At 43.6% G+C, this 22,423-nt stretch overlaps 1 protein-coding gene across 1 annotated transcript; it reads left to right on the top strand.

The window, feature by feature from the left end:
- The first annotated feature begins 553 nt into the window (after nt 1–553).
- Nucleotides 554–16,142, top strand: LOC140913133 (opsin-5-like). The gene is made up of 5 exons (XM_073348925.1): nt 554–780; nt 1,158–1,257; nt 9,350–9,454; nt 10,078–10,301; nt 15,572–16,142. Exons 1-5 carry the CDS (start codon nt 616–618, stop codon nt 16,025–16,027), a joined length of 1,050 nt encoding a protein of 349 aa, XP_073205026.1. The 5' UTR covers nt 554–615; the 3' UTR covers nt 16,028–16,142.
- The last annotated feature ends 6,281 nt before the right edge of the window (nt 16,143–22,423 follow it).

Below are 22,423 nucleotides of genomic sequence, written 5' to 3' on the forward strand. Positions count from 1 at the left end.
TTTTGTATGTGAACCTTAAAAACAGGCGCTTTTGTGAAATGTCCAATGTAATATAAACTATTCAGATCTGTTCCAGCTTCATTCAAAAATATTCTTATGAAAATATGTTATGTACAATGGTCACATGTATTACTGGTGAGATGTGTGCACTACTGGAAAATCCTGACAGGACAGCGGTCTTAGGGAGATTATCCCAGTCTCTCCATATTCAGTCAACTTGTCTTTTGAATGTTCATCACAAATTGTGAATTAATTAGGAGATTATTTGCAATGAAAGTTTAATTTTAATAATGGCAACCACCTGAGGCTCTCTATGCTCTTGTCGGACTTCTGAGATTTCCTCCCATTATTGCTCAATATATTTGTCTAACCTCTTCTGTCACAGCCATCATCCTGTAGTTCAAAATTGATGGGGCTCCAAGACAGTGTCAGTCAATGCCACAACTTATGGAAAGTGGCGAGCCAATGGCATGACCCATTTTGTCCTGCAAAAGAGGAAGTGCAAAATACCAATTAGTATTTTTCTTTCAAATTGTTCTCCAGTTGTCCTACAGCACTGACTTTAATTGCATAGGTTGGCTTTCTTGGCTTGGCAACGGTGGGGTGATCTTCATCATGTACAACCAACGACATTCCCTGGACCCTCAGGACTATCTCACCTTCAATCTTGCTGTCTCAGATGCAGGCATTTCCCTCTTCGGCTATTCAAGGGGCATTCTAGAGCTGTTTAATGTTCTTAGAGATGATGGCTTTCTAATCACTTCAGTATGGACATGCAAGGTAACTGCATTATTTACAATTCCAGATTCTTAATCTTTTTCTGAATACTTAGACCCTAATTTAGTAACAGGAGAATGTACAGATTCCTGTGACATTGGGTTTGTTTTAGTCTTTCTCCTGGATTTTTCCCCTGCAAAAAAAAAAGTAATCGTTTTCAATTGCTGTCCTTAAGTTGTTTCTGTGCATGCAAGATCAAACACAGCCTAGAATTGAAAGTGTGAATAAATATTAAAGAGAACTCTTTCAGAATACTTAGTAGAAACATATTCAATATTAATAAATGTCATGTTTTTTCTGTGTTCTCTACCTTTGAAATATGCCCTTTATACCAAGAGTTTGGATTTTTTTTCTTCTTCTCTCCACTCTTTCCTTGTCAGGTGGATGGATTTATAATACTCTTTTTTGGTCTAATCAGTATTAATACCCTGACAGCCATCAGTGTCATCAGATACATTAAAGGATGCCAGCTCCACCAAGGTATGTCTGCTTTCTTTGCCAAACATCAAATCACTACCTCAAAGGTATTTTATTAAATGTGTTGACAATATTATACACTTGAAATCTTTAAAATCAAGCCAAAGAATTAGATTGAAAATATACAAACAATTGTCTATTTTACTTTACTAAAACTCATGTTTCCAGTATAATTAGAGGTGCACTTGTGAATACAATACTAAGCTTTGTTCTTTTACGAAAATCTAAATATTTGTCCCACTCCCAAAAAACACTTTTTATAGGACCTATGGTAGCAACTGATATATTAAGGTCGCCTAACACTTCCCATTAAAAAAAAATTTCAAACCACTTTTAAGAGCTCTTGTGCCTCTGTTTTGAAACAGGAATCCGAAATTTGCCAGGGAGATAGTTCTGGCGTCAGAGACTTCTTGCTGTGTCTATGAAAACCTGTTCAAATTTGGCCAAGTTATAAGCTGTTTAAAAATCTTCATTTACCTAAGATTAATACAATTTATTGTAGGCTTGCTGCTGAAATCTCTGAACATTCCCTACACTACACTTCCCCCCCCCCCCAGTGGTACTGAGCATGCTCCCCAGTGACTCCCTGAATCATTCTGAAGCAGCTCCCCTGAGCTGAAACTCCAGATGGGGGACACACAATATTCCTCCAACCCTTGCAACCCTGAGCTGGGAGTCACCATCCCATGAGTTCTTGACTCACCTCTTCTACTGACCAGTGTTACTAATTCTGTGTCCTTCAGAATCCTTATTTATTGAGCTAGGTCTCCTACTCCAGTGCAAGGTTATAGAAGCTGTCAATAAAAAGAATCCAGGTCTCTAATATATCATATACAAGTCTTATCAAGTTTGCTGCCTGGCTTATCAGACAGTGTGCAGTATGCTTGGTGTCTGTAAAATGGGGCTACTCGTTCAGTCCGTTGTGTGTTGTGTTGTCCTCCTAGTGGCTTGTCCACATAGGACACCAGCCTACTCATGTTGCCATCTATTGTAGATAGTCTTTTAGCTCAAGTGGTAGAGGTCTGAACGGCAGTGCTGCTAGGTCCAGAGTTCAAATTGTGCTGATCTGTGGTTGCGATGAAGAGATCCTATGACAGAGTATGTCAAGTGCATAACAGAATGTTCTTTTAAAAACTTGGGAAATTATATATATATATTTTTGTATATTGAAAGACTGTTGTTAGAGTTGCAAAGTCAAACATTGTAAAGTTAGAATATTACTACTTTCATAACATAGTTTAAACATAGGGCTTTTGGGTATGTAATTATATTGCACTATACCTGTGCATGATGTTTTACAAATGCAGAATACAATGTGGAGTTTGATTCTAATCCCATTGACGTTAGTGTAAGCTATGAGTTAGTAACTGTATTGATTTCAGTCCAGTTTATAGCAGCGTGAAATCAGAATCTGAACCCCTAGTCTCTGCTCCTGAGAGTGTACAGGCTAATTTGAGAGTGTGATGGTTCTCAGGGTACCCAGAATTGAGAGTCACCTTGTTACTCCCTGCCTCTAGCAAAAGGGAGTCTGTCTTGTGGTAGCTGGGTCTCCGCTCTCTGATGCTGCCAGCCCTTCAGCCACTCAAACATTCTCCTCTGGCCTAATACCATCCCTTTCTTCGCCTTACAGGTTAACAATAGGTGCACCCTCTGACATTCTGTACTTTGGGGGAGCACCCTGTAACCCCCATGTTCCTCATTTATATATGATTGTGATCTTGCATATAAAGCAGGCTGTGTGAGGTATCAGGGAAAAGGTTATGATCTGCTGAAAGTGATTTTTCTATCCATATATGTATATTGTTAATGCATATGAAGTTATGAGAATCGTGTTGCATGGTGGTCACTAAAATATGCTGTAAGTTGGGGAGTCCGCCAGATATTAGTTCCCCAGAGGCAACAGCAAGGAAAGTAACCAGTGCCTGGGCGGGGTATCAAACAACTCATCAAGAGCCATTGTCCAGCCAGGGAGTTATAATTCAATGACTCATCTGCATGAGGCCACACCAGGGGAATTGCTCAACCTTGCCTAGAGACTCTCTAATGCCTACCAGGCATTCCTGGACTTGTGTGTTCCCCAAGCACATGAAACTGGGGGTATAAAACCGAACAGAGCAGGCCCATGCTTCACCTTTCTCCTGCCCCCACCCATGCTGCAAGCAACAAGTCACTAGAAGACTTAAGCAGAGGAGACTGGCCCAGGTTTCAAGGGTGAAATCTGCATACTATGAACTGCAATATCAAGTGGGGTGAGAAAAACTGCTTAAGCTAGATCTTGGCCAGTCTAATAGGGTGGAGAGTTTAGACTGCATGCTTATAATTTATTTTATTTTGGTAACTAACTCTGACTTTTTGCCTATCACTTAAAATCTATCTTTTTGTAGTCAATAAATTTGTTTTACTGTTTATCTTTACCAGTGAGTTTGTATGAAGTGTGTAGCAAAACTGCTCAGGTTTACAAAGGCTTGTGTATGTCCACTTTCCATTGACGAAGTGGTGAACCAATTAATAAATTTGCAGTGCTCATTTTGAGCAGTGCAAGATGGTATATTCCTGGGGTACAGTGCTGGGAGCTGGGGGGATCTGGCTGATGCCTTTTCCTGTGTGATTCGTGAGTGGGTCTGGGAGCATTCATGCAATCTAGCTGGGTATGGGGCTCCACGTGTGGTTGTGCTAAGTGATAACAGCACCTGGGGAGGGTCACTAGCAAGACATTGTCAGAGACAGCCCAGGCCGGAGAGAGTTCAGGGGTGCACAGCAGTGCCACAGTCCCAGACTGCACCCCGGGGATCCCGTCACGCACCCCAATCCCTGAATCCCTTTGAATCATTCCCCTGTGATATCCAGCCTCTGTAGCCCACATACTGGTATGGTAAAAGATAGGAATAATATTGCAGAAACACAAGAAACCTATAGTACCAAGTCTATAAGAGATTAGCGTAAGCAGTTAGCATAACAGAAAGGCCCAATAGCCATAGTAGAAGTACACTGTTTAATAGAATTAGCATAAATACATAAGCCAGCAGTGTCCTTAAGTCACAAGATGGTGTAAGATATTGTTTTGCTTGTTTTGCAATATTCAGAAGTGCTGAAACTAAGCATAAAGTTACTGATTGATAACTGCAAGAAGTCAGTCAGTACCAGTTCGGGGTATTTTTGGAGGGAAAAACATCAGCAGATTTTCAACCATAGGTAACCATAGTAACCAACTGACATATGCTAATAAGCTTAAATGAATGAATATACTAACCTATAGGATAAGACAGCACAACATTATGAGGGTGAGGAAGTTGTGATATGGTAAAAGAGGGAGGAACCTCTCATGTATATGCATGATGAACATCAAGACCTATAAAACATCCAGTTATGGGTTAGGCCACTGGAATTGACCCTTGACTCAGACTGGGATTTGTCTCAACCTTCGAGTCCTCCCCAAGGATAGAGTGAGTATGCATATGTGATGGTGCTGGGCATTATTACATTCCTGTATCACTTCACCTTATTTGTTTGGATTGTTTTACTTAAAGACTAGTTATAGTAATTATAAACATTTTACAATTTCAAAAGGCCTTCCCTGAGTTTGGGTGTTGTGGCCATTGCCGTACACATAGGGGCTTCCAACTAAAATGTAATTCAAATAATACTGGGCCCGATCTTGGGAAAAGAACCTATCAAACCTCAAAGTGTTAATTGGGGTTTATAAGTAATCGATATAACAATACATAATCAATATATCAGACAACACCCTGAGACTGGCTACTCACAGAAATTCCAGATACCATCTATCCAGAGCTGCTGTGTACCCCAGTTTTATCTTTAGCCACGACTTCTCTAAACTAAACTGCACTTGTGAGCACTTACAATAAAACAAATGTTTTAAAACAAAGGATTATTTAAGAAAGAATAAAGATCTAACTAGAAATGAGAGAAAGATGGAAACAACTGATGACAACACAAAACAAAATCATAAAACTTGAACTTGGATCTACACTTATCAATAGTTACCTTGTCTATGTAATAAAATAGGTTTTCCTGAAAAAGCTCAGTCTTTTGCAGAGCTGGCTGGGTTAACAAGGAGCAGGGCCCAAACATCAGGAAAGCAACACAAGGTTCATAAAACCTCCAAAAAGTGGATCCAGAGTGCTTCTCCCTTCTCTGTGCTATACTGAAAACAGCCTTTACTTTCTAATTACAGCCAAGGCAAAACTCTGTCTGTTGTAACATTCCTTTTTCACCTCAAGGAGGCTTCATTTGTTTGGTGGTGCCTATGATGGTTTTCCATTGATAGTTTTGGGAGGGAGCAAAGCTGGTCAGTTGAGTCTTGCATTAGCTCGCCACCTAATTAGGGAGGAGTGACAACTCCCTCTTGCTTACATGGGCCATCCCCTAGGCCAGGGGTGGGCAAACTTTTTGGCCCTACGGCCACATCTGGGAATAGAAATTGTATGGCAGGCCATGAATGCTCACAAAATTGGGGTTGGGGAAGGGGGTGAAGGCTCTGGTTGGGGGTGTGGGCTCTGGGCTGGGGCCAGAAATGAAGAGTTCAGGGTGCGGGAGGGGCCTCCAGCTGGGGAGGAGCGGGGGTGGAGGTGAGGGCGCCAGCTGTGGGTGCAACTGGAGATGAAGAGTTTGGGATGTATGAGGGTGCTCCAGGTTGGGATTGAGGGGTTCAGAGGGCAGGAGCAGGATCAGGGCTGGGGCAGGGGTGCAGGCTTCGGCTGGGATTGCGGGCGCGGGGGATGAGGGGTTTGGGCTGCAGGAGGAGGATCAGGGCTGGGATTGAGGGGGTCAGAGGGCAGGAGGAGGATCAGGGGTGCAGGCTCCATGCAGCGCTTACCTCCAGCAGCTCCTGAAAGCAGTAGCATGTCCCTTCTCTGGCTCCTATGCAGAAGCACAGCCAAGTGGCTCTGCACACTGCCCCATCCGCAGGCACCACTCCTGCAGCTCCCATTGGCTGCAGTTCCTGGCAAATGGGAGCTGCGGGGTTGGCACTTGGGATGGAGGCAGAGTGCAGAGCGGAGTCTCCTGGCTGCCCCTATGCATAAGATCTGGGGGGGGGGGGGCACATGCTGTTGCTTCCAGGAGCTGAATGGAGCTACCCCCAGCCCTGCTCCCTTGCTGGAGCTGGGCCATGCCACTGCTTCCGGGAGCTGTGTGGAGTAGCCCCTGACCCTGCTCTCCAGAAGGAGTGCCAGAGTGAGGCAAGCCCCAGACCCCACTCCCCAGCAGGAGCTCAGGGTTGGATTAAAATGGCTGGCAGGCCGGATCCAGCCCACAGGCCGTAGTTTGCCTACCCCTACCCTAGGCACATCAACTCCTGGTCATAAATTTCTACTCCAAGTCCATAAAGCATACTTTCAACATAAACCCATTATTCCTTCGATGTTAGCTATACACACATCTTGAAAAGATTTGAGTCTTGACAAATAATGAGCTTTCTGTAGACACCTCATATGACATCCCTTATGGATAAATACCCTGCAAGATATGTGTTTGTCAGGTCTGAGGTGAAACCTGTTCACAAAGAACAGAGGACCCATTGCCAAGGTGCCTCTCTGTCACACAGGGTTACCAAGGAAACCATGGAAAGCACACAAGAGAACAGATGGAGACATAAAACTAGGAGAAAGATGTAAAGCTTTTAGGGAAAGATGTGAGGGAGGAACATTACACGATCATCCATTACCAAAGGAAGTAATGAAGAAGAGGACTCTTTCTTTCAAATAGAGTCAAGCAGTTTTCTGATACTTTCCTGCCAGAGTTAGGAGCCTGAGTTCGTCCTCATCACCGCCACAAGAAGGTTCCTATTCAATATATGACAAAGACAGTATGTCCTTCATTTTCAAAAGAAAAGGGTCCTCAAGTAGTCAATGATACTGATAACACCTGGAAATGAAGCCAAATCTCTCTTTTGTCAAGCAAGTTCCCAGAAAATTTCTCCTAAATGCTATGCTGGCATGAGTTAAAATTCACTGGTTGCTACCAGCCAACCTCACCACCTAACAAGTATACCAGATTTAAATATATCAAAAGGTACTGTTGCCCAGTGGGCTAATTTGCCTTTGTCATATTCACTGCTACTGTAGCCAGTGGGCAAGCTTGCCTTTATTATATTTACTGTTTTACATTATATTTAGCAGTAATGCAAGAAACTTACAGGCCTGTATCCTGTAAGACATTAACTTCAGCAAGTTAACATAAGGCTTGAGGCCTATGAACTTTGGACAGATAAACGGTCTAACAAAAAACCCCAGATATTTGGGGAGCCAAAAACAGAGTTTAAGGGGAAGTTCTGACTATAGGTACATGAGATACATCTAAGGGTAGCCTGCTTACTTCCCTATATATCTTTTCTTATAACTACCTTATTTTCTTATGGGTTTGATTATTTGTTTTATTATAATAGATTTACAGGTTTACATTAGAGTATATTTTAACACAAGGAACCTGCAGGCCACATGCTGTATGTTACCTAAGGCAAAGTTAGCATACATATGTTTGGGATCTTTCACCTAGATACATGGTAATGAGCTAAAGCATAAGGTCCATGTGTGGCTGCAACCTTTAACATAGAAGATGCGTTAAAGCAGGTTGGCACAGGGGCTTTCCTAAGTGCATACCCTTTTAAACTTAACAGGTACATCACATCTTGGAACTTGGAAAGAACCGAAATAACCAATTAGGACAAAAATAACAAACGTGATACCTAATCACAAAAGGGCCATGGTAACAAACTGACGTATGTGATGATAAGTTGAGATCATTGATATACTAACCTATAGGAAAAAGACACTCCAACATTAGTAAGGTAAGGGCATACAAATAAGGAAAAGGGAGCAAATCCCCTCTTGAATATGCATCAAACATAGCAGTGCTAGTGTAACATATAAAAGTGGCATCCCAGCCTAGGGCGGTAGAAGAGAGAGATGTAGTCCTTGGGAGGTGCCAGAATGACGGGTATGGGTGATGGTGATGAGGAAGATGATGGCTACATTTCAGGTTGTGCTACAAGAGATGGTGTGAGTATATGGGTGTGCAGGTGTATATTCTGTAGTATATCTATCTACCTTACTGACTTGGGGTGTTTGTGCTAAATGTATTAATAAACTACATTTGTAAATATAAAAGAGTTCCTATAGTGTGAGTGTTACAACTGTGCACATCAGGGTTCCCAACTATCTCGGGGGAAGAACCTGGCAACCCTTTCAAAGTGATAACTGGGGATTCTTAAGTAATCAATATAATTAATATGTATTCTACAGATCAGGCAACAGTATTAAGAAGTAAATCTTTGCAAGTTCAGTCAGAAAATTCCTTTTTACTTATTTATTTGTAAAGCAAAGGAAACAAATATTTGTAAATGTTTATTGTAAATTTACCCCCACATTAAGCCCTCTTTATACTGTCAAAGCAATGTAGAGGGGCTTCAGTGTAAATGGGAATATGGACCTAAATTTCCTCTAAACTGAGAGGCCGTGTGGCCGTGCAGCAGGATATAAGAGCCACACAAGTGCACAGGTGTCTCTCCCCCAGCCCTTGCCGGAACTGCCATGGTTGGGGAGAGGCGCCTCTTCCCCAGCCCCGCCGGAACTGTCGCGGCCTCTCTCCCTGCTGCAGCCTTGGGGCAGCCTGCACCCCAAACCCCTCATCCCCAGCCCCACCCCAGAGCCCACACTCCCACCCCTCTGAATCCCAAACCTCTTCCCTCCCATCTTGAGCCTCCTCCCACACTCCAAACCCCTCGGCCCCACTCCTGCCAGACATCACCTCCATATTGGTGCACATAACAAAATTCATTCTGTACACAGATGTAAAAAATTAGAGGGAACATTGATCTGAACTATTGTATTTACAAAAAAGGCGGTAACAGTATTTCATTAATGGAACTGCTCTTTTTCATATAATCTATTAAGTGAAGAAATATTTCCGTCAGCTCTTAACATTTGTTAGATTGCACAATTCAATATACCTATTTTCTTACAACATTAATTTTTTTAAACATTTTCTCTTCTAAAATTCAGGTGTAGCTGCAAACAATCTTTCTTGTTAATCTATTTTGGAGATCAAATTTGTTATCTTTATCTTTTACTTACAGCTCACAAAATTGATAGAAAAAATATTACATTAACCATGATTGTGATATGGGCAACTGCTCTTTTCTGGGCCAGTGCACCACTTCTAGGGTGGGGTAGCTATACAGGTGAGTGTTCATTTCTACAGAATTACCTATATGGAGAAAAATCTTATCCAGCATCTGTGTCCATTAAAAACAGTAGTAATCATTGTGCAATTCTGCAGAATATTACTGGACAGTGTAAGAGTGAGTAACCTAGATAATACTGAAACCAATAGTTACTTTATTTCCTGCATGCTACATTCCTTTGATAGTTGAGTAATGTGATTGATGAATGGCAAAGCAAGGAATTAATATACATTTCTGTACATAATATTCTATACATAAAGACAGAAATGTCTGAATCTCATTTGCAAGAAGTCCCGTCTAGAACACTCTGGTAGTTTAAACTTAATTTATGCTTACTTTAAGGCCTTGTTACACTGTTAGAGTGGAGTAAATACAGCCTTCACGTAAATGAGAATTTTGTTTTACAAACAATTTGTCAATTGTAGAAAATAACATTTTCTGTACATCTTAAATGGGGAATCAATTTTGTTTTAAATAGGTGATATAGAAGTGATGAGAAATGCAGATTTTTCTTGTATAAACCTCTCTAAAGACTTTGTAAAGTGCACATCAGTTAATACAATCCATAACTGTTTCGGATAAATGGATTTGTTCATACTTAATCTGTTCAATTTTTCCAGACCACAAATATGGAACATGTGAAATAGACTGGATCAAGGCAACATTTTCTGTTGTCTATAAGTCCTATGTGATTGGAGTCTTTATATTTGGCTTCTTTATTCCTGTCTCCATCATGGTTTTCTGTTACGTGTCCATAATAAAGACTGTTAAATCAAGTCACAAGACCACAAGAGGTAAAAAAATTAGCCAAAGGCAGCGGCTCATGAAACGAAATATTACTCAGGTAACGGACAATTCTTTGCCTACAATATAGCAGGTTATATACATATATGTAATTTAACTCTTAGAACAATGCTAGATTTGAGAGAAAAGAAAATGAAAATCCCTTTAGTTATCCCTGGAACAAGCACACCACCGATATTGCAAAATTTCCCCCATGTTTCCTTACCAGCGTACCCTAAGCATTTTAGAGATGAGAGGACAGTTTGGTCTCATTGCTCATTCCATCTTCAGCCATCCTCCTGAGCCTGCCAATAAGGATATTAATAAGCACCAGTTGTGATGTGGAGTCCTGTCTGTGACCTGAATTGAAACCCACCACCTCATTTCATCTAGACTATTGAACACCCCTGGTCCCCACTGAGTCAGGTCAGTTTTGAACTGGTGACCTAGAGGAAAGGTGGCTTATTACTAAACCCGCTAACCCATCTGATCCCTTACATTTGTAATGTTTGTAAATGACACAAATGAAATAAGGTCTTCCTTATCTTATATATTAAAAAATAAATACACTTGGACTGAGTTTGAGATGGAAATAGAAGAAAGATTTGTTGAAAATCTCTGGGTAAGGATAAAAGGGGTAAAAAACGAGGGTGATGTCATGGTAGGGGTCTACTACAGTCCACCTCACCAGGAAGAAGAGGTGGATGATGCTTTTTTAAAACAACGAACAAAATCATCCCAAGCACAGGACTTGGCGGTGATGGGGGACTTCAACTATCCAGATTTCTGTTGGGGAAGTAATACAGCAAGGCACAAATTATCCAACACGTACTTGGATTGTATTGGAGACAATATTTTATTTCAGAAGGTGGAACTACTAGGGCAGAGGCTGTTTTAGATTTGATTTTAACAAATAGGGAGGAACTAGTTGAGAATTTAAAAGTGCAAGGCAACTTAGGTGAAACTGATCATGGAATGGTAGAGTTCATGATTCGAAGGAATGGCAGGAGAGAAAACAGCACAATAAAGATAATGGATTTCAATAAGGCAGACTTAAGCAAACTCAATGAGTTGGTAGGTAAGATCCCATCAGAAACAAGTCAGAGGGGGGAAAAGTTCAAGAGCGCTGGCAGTTTTTCAAAGACATTATTAGGGGCACAAGAGCAGACTATGCCACTGCATAGGAAAGACAGGAAGTATGGCAAGAGACCACTTTGGCTTAATCAGGAAATCTTCAATTATCTGAAACTCAAAAAGTGTCCTACAAAAAGTGGAAACTAGGTCAAATTACAAAGGATGAATATAAACAAATAACAGAGGTATGTAGGGTCAAAATTAGAAAGGCCAAAGCACAAAACGATTAAACTATCTAGAGATATAAAGGGTAGCAAGAAAACATTCTACAAACACACTAGAAGCAAGAAGATGACCAAGGACAGGTAGGCCCATTACTAAATGAAGGGGGGGAAACAATAACAGAAAATAGGGAAATGGCAGACGTGCTAAATGACGTTTTTATATCAGTTTTTCACCAAAAATGTTAGTGGTAATTGGACATTTACCATAGGGAATGCCAGTGAAAATGAGGTAAGATCAGAAGCTAAAATAGGGAAAGAACAAGTTAAAAATTACTTAGACCAGATAGATGTCTTAAAGTCACTATGGCATGATTAAATACATCCTAGAATACTCAAGGAGCTGATTGAGGAGATATCTGAGCCATTAGCAATTATCTTCGAAAAGTCATGGAAGACGGGAGACATTCCAGAAGACTGGAAAAGGGCAAATATAGTGCCAATCTATAAAGAGGGAAATAAGGACAACCCGGGGAATTATAGGCCAGTCAGCTTAACTTCAGTACCTGGAAAGATAATGGAGCAAATAATTAAGCAATCAATTTGCAAACACCTAGAAGATAATAATATAAGTAACAGCATGGATTTGTCAAGAACAAATCATTCAGACTAACCTAATTGCTTTCTTTGACAGTGTAATATGCCTTGTGGATAGGGAGGAAGCAGTAGATGTGGTATATTTTGACTTTACTAAGACTTTTGATACTCTCTCGCATGGCCGCCTCATAAATAAACTATGGAAATACAACCTAGATGAAGCTACTATAAGATGGCTGCATAATGATTGGGAAACCATTCCCAAGAGTAGTTATCAGTAGTTCCCAGTCAAGCTGGAAGGGCATATCCAGTGGGGTACGTCAGAGATCGGTCCTGGGTCCAGTTCTGTTCAATAACTTCATCAATGATTTACGTAATAGCATAGAGAGGACACTTATAAAGTTTGCAGACGATACTAAGCTGGGAAGGGTTGCAAGTGCTTTGGAGGATAGGATTAAAATTCAAAATGATCTGGAGAAACTGGAGAAATGGTCTGAAGTAAATAGGATGAAATTACATAAGGACAAATGCAAAGTACTCCACTTAGGAAGGAATAATCATTGCACACATACAAAATGAAAAATGACTGTCTAGGAAGGAGTACTGCAGAAAGGGTTCTAGGGGTCATAATAGATCACAAGCAAAAAAAGCAAACATCATTCTGGGCCATATTAGCAGGAGTGTTGTAAGCAAGGCATGAGATGTAATTCTTTCACTCTACTTCGCACTGATTAGGTCTGAACTGGAGTATTGTGTCTAGTTCTGGGTGCCCATTTCAGGAAAGATGTGGACAAATTAGAGAAAGTCTGGAGAAGAGCAACAAAAATTATTAAAGATTTAGGAAACAAGACCTATGAGGAAAGATACAAAAAACTGGGTTTGTTTAGTCTGGAAAAGAGAAGACTGAGAGGAGACATAACAGTTTTCAAGTACATAAAAGGTGGTTACAAGTAGGAGGGAGAAAAATTGTTCTTCTTAACTTCTGAGGATAGAACAAGAAGCGATAGGCTTAAATTGCAGCAAGGGGATTTAGGTTGGACATTAGGAAAAACTTCCTAACTGTATTCAGCCTAAATTTTCCTTCACTAAAGTGTGATACCATTATTCCTATTGTTTGGACCCTTCAACAACCCTATCCATAGTAAACCCCTTGAACCATGAGCTATCATGGTCTTAATGTTCTTCAAATACTTTTAAATGATTATATTCCTCTCCCTCCTCTATCCTGAATCATAATTTTAACCAAACTACAGTAAGCACATTAAGGGTATCGGAGCTAAGATAGCTTTGATCCAGCTTGCTCAAATGACAGGAGCAGTGAAGCCATGGGAGCATGGATAACAACATGGAATAGATGACTGAGTACCTCCCCAAAGTCCTGGGTGGGGCTATACAGCCCGTGCTTCTGCAGTTTCACTGCTGCTATTTGAGCTAGCTAGATCAAAGCTAGCTTGGGTATAGCTACGTATGCTGCACTCCCATCTCGGACGTCTGCATAGCCATACCCTGAAATGCACGGAACAATCCTTTAACTGCATGAGGATAAACTGGATGGTTTAATGTGTCTCTAATCTCTGATTCCCCATATGAAGGACAGCCATTATCTCTTCTTTTGATCTATACCATAATTAAGGCTGCGAGTTTGTCAAGGAAGTCACAGCCGGTGTGGCTGGTGCCGGAGCTCCCTGAGCAGCTCGGGCAGCCCCCTGGGCCAGTCGTACCTGCCACTGCTGGGGCAGTCTCAGATCACTGCCCCTCTCCCCCAGCAGCAGGAGGAGTTTGGGTGGGGGAGCTGGAGGTTGGGGTATGGGAGGGGCAGCTCTTACCTTGAGGGGGTTCCCCGGAAGCGGCAACATGTCCTTTCCTCAGCTCCTAGCTCCACACGCTGCCTCTGCCCACAGGTACTGCCCCCCACAGCTCCCAGTGGCCGTTGTTCCTGGCCAATGGGAGTTGCAGGGCTAGCAGTGCGCGGCACGGAGCGAGGAGCTTAGGGAGGGACATGTCACTGCTTCCAAGAAGCCGGGTAGGGAGCCTACCAACCCCCACCCCCACCCCCACCTCCGTAGCACCAGCATGGGTCCCGGATGGCTCGCACCTGCAGTGCCCCCGGGACCACCCCTTTGAACACTTGCGGTGCGCACCAGACCACCCCTGCAATGCCTGTAACCCCCGTGCATCTAGGGCACCCCCCCAGCACTTGGGGCACCCCCCAGGCCATCCCCCAAGCATGCACAGTCGTCCCCCCAACCCAGTCCCCATGAGCACTGCCAATTTAGTCAGGGGTATAGTACAAGTTGTGGACAGGTCACATGAATTTTTGTTTACTGCCTGTGACCTGTCCATGACTTTTACTAAAAATACCCATGACTAAAATGTAGCCTTAACTATGACCTATTCTTTTCTTAAGATACTACACAGAGTGTTTCAAATAGGAACCAGCCAGATAGTCCAGCGTGTAGTTGCAGCTATAGAAGCAGACAAAGCAGGGATAGTTGCACTGGTTGGAGGGATTAAAATGGGGTTCCTCCCTTCTCTCAGCACCACCTTGGACCCAGAACTGTTCAAGGGAGATCTCGCACATGCTCTGTGGGCACCAGGATCCAGCTGGTGCCTCCCTGACTCCAGGTGACCTTGAGGAAAAAGTGCAGTGGAACCAGTCAAAGACTCCAATGGATAGGAGCAGAAGCAGCCAAAGCAGGGACTTCTGGTCATTCAGAGTCATTTCTGGTTTAAATTAGACTTTTCAATGTTTTTTGTACTTGATTAAAGATTTGCTCTCCTCTTATAACCACCATATTGCATGTTAATGTATCTCCTGAAACATTCCTTAAATGACAGCAAAATTTGCTGGCCGTACAACATTACTGGCAACAACAAAAGGTCTCCACTGTAAAATTTTGTTTTACTATTTCCAGTCCTGTAGGATAAATCATTTTGATTATGAAATATAGTACATTTAAACAAAATAGCTTGTACATTTGAGTATTCACATTGGCCTACCAAAATCAATGTACTTTATAAGAGTGTCAATGGTGTTCTATCTAACTGATGCATACAGTGCAAATTATTCTGATGGAAGCTTTTCCTTATTCACTGGAGTTAAAACTTAAATTGTCCTCCTTTTCCAAACCCATTTTCCAGCCATCAGAATATGAATGAATGACCAAAATTATAGTCCCAGTGTGTTTGAAGGAGACCCAGACTCTCTTCCATAGCTTCTTAATTGATTCTATTTAGCTGCGAGAAAGTGAGGAAGACTTTTCCTTTAATTTTGGTAGATAATGGCTAGAGCTTTGTGAAAATGACTTTTGGGTGAGTAGCTCTTTTAGTAGTTACAAAATGCAGACGCTCTTCCAAAAGCTGAAGTAGTTCTAGAATCGTGACATTAGAAATGTGGTGTTTACAGTTTTGATGATCTCATGTTATTTTTCCTTCTCAGGTGTCATTTGTAATTTGTTTTGCCTTTTTCCTGGCATGGTCTCCTTATGCAGTAATCTCTATGTGGTCAGCATGTGGGTTTCAAGTGCCAGCACTCACCAATGTCCTAGCCAGCCTTTTTGCCAAATCTGCCAGTTTTTACAACCCACTCATCTACATGGGAATGAGCTCTAAATTCCGTAAGGACGTCAGAAACCTTTTCCAGTGTCTCAACCGAGACAAGGATTCAGCCCTACAAATGCCAGTACAGATGTTCAATCAAAGAAATGAGGCAGCTATCCTCCTAAAACCACAGAGAGAGTTTGCGTCCAAAGTTCCTGAGGCTGAAACACCAGGCTTAGACATGGATTCAGTGCCCAGAGACAATCCAAACCCTGCATTTTGTTCTCCTGTTTCTAATCAACTTACCACTTTTGGAGTAAAAACAATTCAAAGGAAACAAAGTGGATCTGGCTGATTTTGATCTGGAGAAGGTGAAATAAGGACTATTTTTTTCTCTGAAGATTAGATTGCCACAGCAAACAACCATTGTCTCTTGTCCTCATCAGTCTGCTAATATTTCACAGATGTTTACGAGTGTTCTCATGTACAATTTCCCAATGACTATAAAAAGCATAGCAAAACTTAGAATTGGTTCACGGAGATTAGTTTTTGCCTATTTTCTCTTTTTAAAATTAAATTAGCACATTACTAAAATGAAGGTATTTGTTTATTTCTGACAAATTGTGCATATCAATGTATGCGTCCTGTACATGGACCCAACTCTATTTCTATTTTACTCTATTTCCCTATATAGCTTGATTACATACTGGTCCAAAATCCAGGCTCTTATTGTATACAGTCTAAGGCTTTGTATACGCTTACCGGGGTTCAACGCGCAGCGATCAATGCATCAATGGTCGATTTAGCAGGTCTAGTGAAGACCCGCTAAATTTACCGCAAATCACTCTCCCGTCGACTCCTGTACTCCACCTGAACAAGAGGCAAAAAGGGAGTCTACGGGAGAGCATTTCCAGTCGACATTGCGTAGTGTGGACCCCGCGGTAAGTAGATCTAAGTACGTCAACTGCAGCTACATTATTCACATAGCTGAAGTTGCATAACTTTTATTGATCTCCCCCTGTAGTGTAGACAAGACCTAAGACTAGTGCTAAAGAAGCCCAGCTATGCTAGTGACCAGTGACAGTTCCAGTGTCTCCCAAACTGCCACAGCTCTATGCACGCTTTGTACCACTCCACAAGAGGGAGATTTTCAGCGGAATAAAGCATATTTTACTAGCCTCACTGGTCAGGGACATTCCTTCTTAGGTAGTTTGTTACCTGGTGCACAACAAGAATTTTCCTAAGGAGGAGGCCCAGAGCTGTCCCTCCACGGCCCTGCATGCAACCCCACATATGCCTCCCTCCATCACCTCTGCACACAGATCTGTGCTCTCCACCCTTCACCCAGTCCTGTGGTCTCCCCATCCTGCGCCCAGCCCTGAGCTCTCTTACCCAAAGAGGCAGACAGGCTGAAGAGCACCATCACTACCAAGGGCCAAGTAGTTTTGCAAGCCCCAGACCCTCACCTCTTCCTGCATTTCCACTTGCCCAGGAAGTACCAAAAGCCTGGATCCTATCCTCCCACCCTTCTGGGGACTACAGTTCCCTGGTGCCCCTGCTCTGCTTCTCCCTAGAAATGGCGGTGTCTGGTGCCCATAGTGACAGAAGGACTGCAAAGGTAGGGGGCCAAGCAGGAACACAGGGTTGTAATGCCACTTAGCGTCGTGATGGAGGGGCAGCTGGGCCAAATTTCCAGCTCCAGTCAGGGGCCAAGAGAGGAGGTTGGGCCCTCTGCCCCCCATCCTTGATGCACCCCTACTTGCTATTTTAAATATGTCAAAGCTAATCTCAGTTTCCATTTCTGGACAAGTAAGCTTTGAGCCCTATCATTGCAAAGATAAAGTAATTTATATTGAAAGTGTAAACCAACTGCTTGGGTTGAAACTTTGTCATTAAGTTTTCCTAAAAACCTCTACCTGTTGCAGACATTCCTGCCTCAGCCTTTGGGGTCCATGATCCATACAAGGGCCATGATCACTCTGATTATTTATTATTATTATTATTATTATTATTTTATTTGGAGGAGAACATGAGAGCAGTTTCACAGACTAATTAATTGAGCTACCTTCTCTGCTACTGTACAGCCAATTTGCGCCCCTCTGGTGGGGGAGCAGCACATTAGTATGAGAAGCAAATTGGCTTGGAATGCATCACTTATTTTATTATTTAGTGAGAGAGATGGGCGAGGGTTGTGGGGGGACAATAGGCTACAGGGGGAGCCAAAGGGAAGAGAGAGAAGCAGCAGTAGTGGAGGTGGGGAGGAAACAAGTGCAGACAGAGTGTACCGGGGGGAACTGCAAGAGAATGGACAACGGCAAACAGGTTGTAGAAAGAAAAGGAGATGCTTTTTTTTTTCCCCAGGGAGAAGAGACAATATTAGACACAGGCAGAAATGAAGGGGTGAGAATTGGGATAGAGATTATTAGAATTTTCAGATGAAGGAAATAAAAATAATGGCTGAGGAAATGCATTCCCATATTTGTTAGTTTGAATTTCTGTTGTAGTGAGGTTTTTCCCTAGCATTTTGCATACAGATAATCTAGTTGTGTAGCCACAGTAGAGTTTGCCATTGTTGGCACAAACAGCAGGTAAATGACTGATGTGTCACTAAAATTACAATATCCTTCATGGGAGAACCTTTCTCCTATGGAATGAGAAAAAGACCCTATTCTCCTGGAATTAAGCACAGGCTATTTAACAAGCCTTTTAAAAAAGAAGGGAAAAAAAACACATACCCTCATCCTAGAACAATGCATCTACTATACGCTTGTTTTTCAGCAAATGTTTTGAGATGACATTGAACAGCTTAGTAGCTGGGTGTTCTGCTCTAAAGATCATGCTGTGAATTGTTTCAGAACAGAGCTATTTTGGCTACACTGGTTAAATTATCATTTTTTAAATATACTTCAGATCTTAAAATATGTAGCTGAAGACTTTTTTGTTTAAGGAAAAGCAAGGTAACCTCCGAAAGCAAAACATGCTTCATTTCTACAGACTGAACAAAGAGTGCTAGCCTTATCTGTTTTCATACATTGGTCTGCAGCCTTAGCGAACTAATGTATTTCACTTAAATTCAAAACCAACATTGCTAGGACACAGAAGAAAAGCTTTTGCTTTACGAAAATATTTTTGCAACAATCAGGTGTCTGAATGGGCTTCCTGTTGGACTTGCTTTCATGAGATGAATGATGATGTTGTGAACTGGAGGTGACCTCTTGATAGAATTCATTTTAAACAGGCTTGTACTAACACAGTGGCATGGTCCATAATGCGGAAATCTGCTTTATCTGTGTATGTTAAATGAAGCCATTGGATTAACTGAATTCTTCTTCGAGTGATTGCTCATGTGTATTCCACAATAGGAGTGCATGCTCACCACGTGCACCGGTGCTGGAAGTTTTTCCCCTAGCAGTACCCGTAGGGGGGAAGTGCCCCACGCGACCCCTGGAGTGGCGCCTGCCTGGCGCGGTATAAGGGGAGCTCTGTGCTCCCACCACCCTCCGTTCCTTCTTGCTGCCAAACTACTCTGTTCCAGCTTTGCTGTCGCTCGTCCCCAGATCCGTTGGTTCGTTCAGTGTTAGTACCTGTAGTTAGTTAGCTGTTTAGTTAGTCAGTGAGCCCAGGCCAGGGCATGCCCCGCATCCCGGGATTTAAGTTGCGTGGCTCTTGTAGGCGTTCTATGCCAAGAAGTGACCTGCCCGCAGACTGTTTGCGCTGTTCAGGAGAGACCCATATCAGCGAAGGGTGCAAGATTTGCAAGTCGTTTAAGCCTCCGACCAAAAGAGAAAGGGACATTAGGCTCCAGGCCATCCTGATGGAGTTGGCACTGACCCTGACTCCAGCACGCTGCTCCGAACCAGTACCCAGCACCACGGCATCAGTGCACGGCGACTCTCTGGTGCTATCGACCAATTGGCACCATTCCCTGTCCACGGGGCATGCCAAGAGGGCCACAAAGACTCCCACTTTGCAGCAGCAGTGAGGGAAGTCTGGGACAGAGGCTAGACCCATGTTGGGCAGTCCTCGATCCCCACCGGGCCCCAGGCCTCCAACTCATGTTGAGTGGAGTAGCCCGGCCCCTTCGGAACAGGCCTCTCTGGATGTCCAGGTGCCATCCACACCTGAAGCCCTCCAGGCGGCCTGGGACGTTATGTCCATGCCGGTGCCTGGAGCGCCACCAATGTTGGCCTCACACTCCAGAGGCAAGTTGCCTCTGGGATCTCCGCAGTCGCCTCTGGCCTGGTACCAGTCTCGGACGAGGGAACATTCCCGATGCATTCACTGTCCAGTGACCATTGGGGGCAGAGTCCATGTGGGGGCAGAGTCCAGAGTCCACCCTCGACACTGACCAGACTGTCTGGCCTCTCTCAGCACTGCTCGTCCTCAAGGAGCGAATATTGATGGGACCGCAGCAGGTGTCGCCAACAGTCCTTGTCTCGTAGTGGGTACCGCAGTCGGTCACAGCACAGTTGTCGACGCCATTCCCGCTCGAACTCCCACTCCAAGTCTCCGCCAAGACACCGCAGCCCCGGGCATCGATTGCTGGTGTCTCGCCATCGCAGGTCCACCCATCGAGGCCATTTGCAAAGCGGCTGTTACCGTCAGTACAGGTCCTCCACGTCGAGATCGCTGTCCCATGGCCAATGTAGATCCTGACAATGCCGCTCCTCCCGGTCCAGTGACAGGGGAAGAGTATCTTTGCGAGCAGGCTGGCTAATGTAGTGAGGAGGGTTTTAAACTAGGTTCACTGGGGGAAGGAGACCAAAGCCCTGAGGTGAGTGGGAAAGCGGGATACCGGGAGGAAGCACAGGCAGGAATGTCTGTGAGGGGAGGGCTCCTGCCTCATACTGAGAATGAGGGGCGATCAGCAGGTTATCTCAAGTGCTTATATACAAATGCACAAAGCCTTGGAAACAAGCAGGGAGAACTGGAGGTCCTGGTGATGTCAAGGAATTATGATGTGATTGGAATAACAGAGACTTGGTGGGATAACTCACATGACTGGAGTACTGTCATGGATGGTTATAAACTGTTCAGGAAGGACAGGCAGGGCAGAAAAGGTGGGGGAGTAGCACTGTATGTAAGGGAGCAGTATGACTGCTCAGAGCTCCGGTACGAAACTGCAGAAAAACCTGAGTGTCTCTGGATTAAGTTTAGAAGTGTGAGCAACAAGAGTGATGTAGTGGTGGGAGTCTGCTATAGACCACCGGACCAGGGGGATGAGGTGGATGAGGCTTTCTTCCGGCAGCTCGCAGAAGCTACTAGATAGCACGCCCTGGTTCTCATGGGTGACTTTAATTTTCCTGATATCTGCTGGGAGAGCAATACAGCAGTGCATAGACAATCCAGGAAGTTTTTGGAAAGCGTAGGGGACAATTTCCTGATGCAAGTGCTAGAGGAGCCAACTAGGGGGGGAGCTTTTCTTGACCTGCTGCTCACAAACCAGGAAGAATTAGTCGGGGAAGCAAAAGTGGATGGGAATCTGGGAGGCAGTGACCATGAGTTGGTTGAGTTCAGGATCCTGACACAGGGAAGAAAGGTAAGCAGCAGGATACGGACCCTGGACTTCAGGAAAGCAGACTTCGACTCCCTCAGGGAACAGATGGGTAGGATCCCCTGGGGGACTAACATGAAGGGGAAAGGAGTCCAGGAGAGCTGGCAGTATTTCAAGGAATCCCTGTTGAGGTTACAGGGACAAACCATCCCGATGTGTCGAAAGAATAGTAAATATGGCAGGCGACCAGCTTGGCTTAACGGTGAAATCCTAGTGGATCTTAAACATAAAAAAGAAGCTTACAAGGAGTGCAAGGTTGGACATATGACCAGGGAAGAGTACAAAAATATTGCTCGGGCATGTAGGGATGAAATCAGGAGGGCCAAATCGCACCTGGAGCTGCAGCTAGCGAGAGATGTCAAGAGTAACAAGAAGGGTTTCTTCAGGTATGTTGGCAACAAGAAGAAAGCCAAGGAAAGTGTGGGCCCCTTAATGAATGAGGGAGGCAACCTAGTGACAGAGGATGTGGAAAAAGCTAATGTACTCAATGCTTTTTTTCCCTCTGTCTTCACAAACAAGGTCAGCTCCCAGACTGTTGCGCTGGGCATCACAACATGGGGAATAGATGGCCAGCCCTCTGTGGAGAAAGAGGTGGTTAGGGACTATTTAGAAAAGCTGGACGTGCACAAGTCCATGGGGCCGGACGAGTTGCATCCGAGAGTGCTAAAGGAATTGGCGGCTGTGATTGCAGAGCCATTGGCCATTATCTTTGAAAACTCGTGGCGAACGGGTGAAGTCCCAGATGACTGGAAAAAGGCTAATGCAGTGCCAATCTTTAAAAAAGGGAAGAAGGAGGATCCTGGGAACTACAGGCCAGTCAGCCTCACCTCAGTCCCCGGAAAAATCGTGGTGCAGGTCCTCAAAGAATCAATCCTGAAGCACTTACATGAGAGGAAAGTGATCAGGAACAGTCAGCATGGATTCACCAAGGGAAGGTCATGCCTGACTAATCTAATCACCTTCTATGATGAGATTACTGGTTCTGTGGATGAAGGGAAAGCAGTGGATGTATTGTTTCTTGACTTTAGCAAAGCTTTTGACACGGTCTCCCACAGTATTATTGTCAGCAAGTTAAAGAAGTATGGGCTGGATGAATGCACTATAAGGTGGGTAGAAAGTTGGCTAGATTGTCGGGCTCAACGGGTAGTGATCAATGGCTCCATGTCTAGTTGGCAGCCGGTGTCAAGTGGAGTGCCC

The sequence above is a fragment of the Lepidochelys kempii genome, chromosome 6 (assembly GCF_965140265.1).
Source record: "Lepidochelys kempii isolate rLepKem1 chromosome 6, rLepKem1.hap2, whole genome shotgun sequence".
Lineage (NCBI taxonomy): Eukaryota > Metazoa > Chordata > Testudines > Cheloniidae > Lepidochelys > Lepidochelys kempii.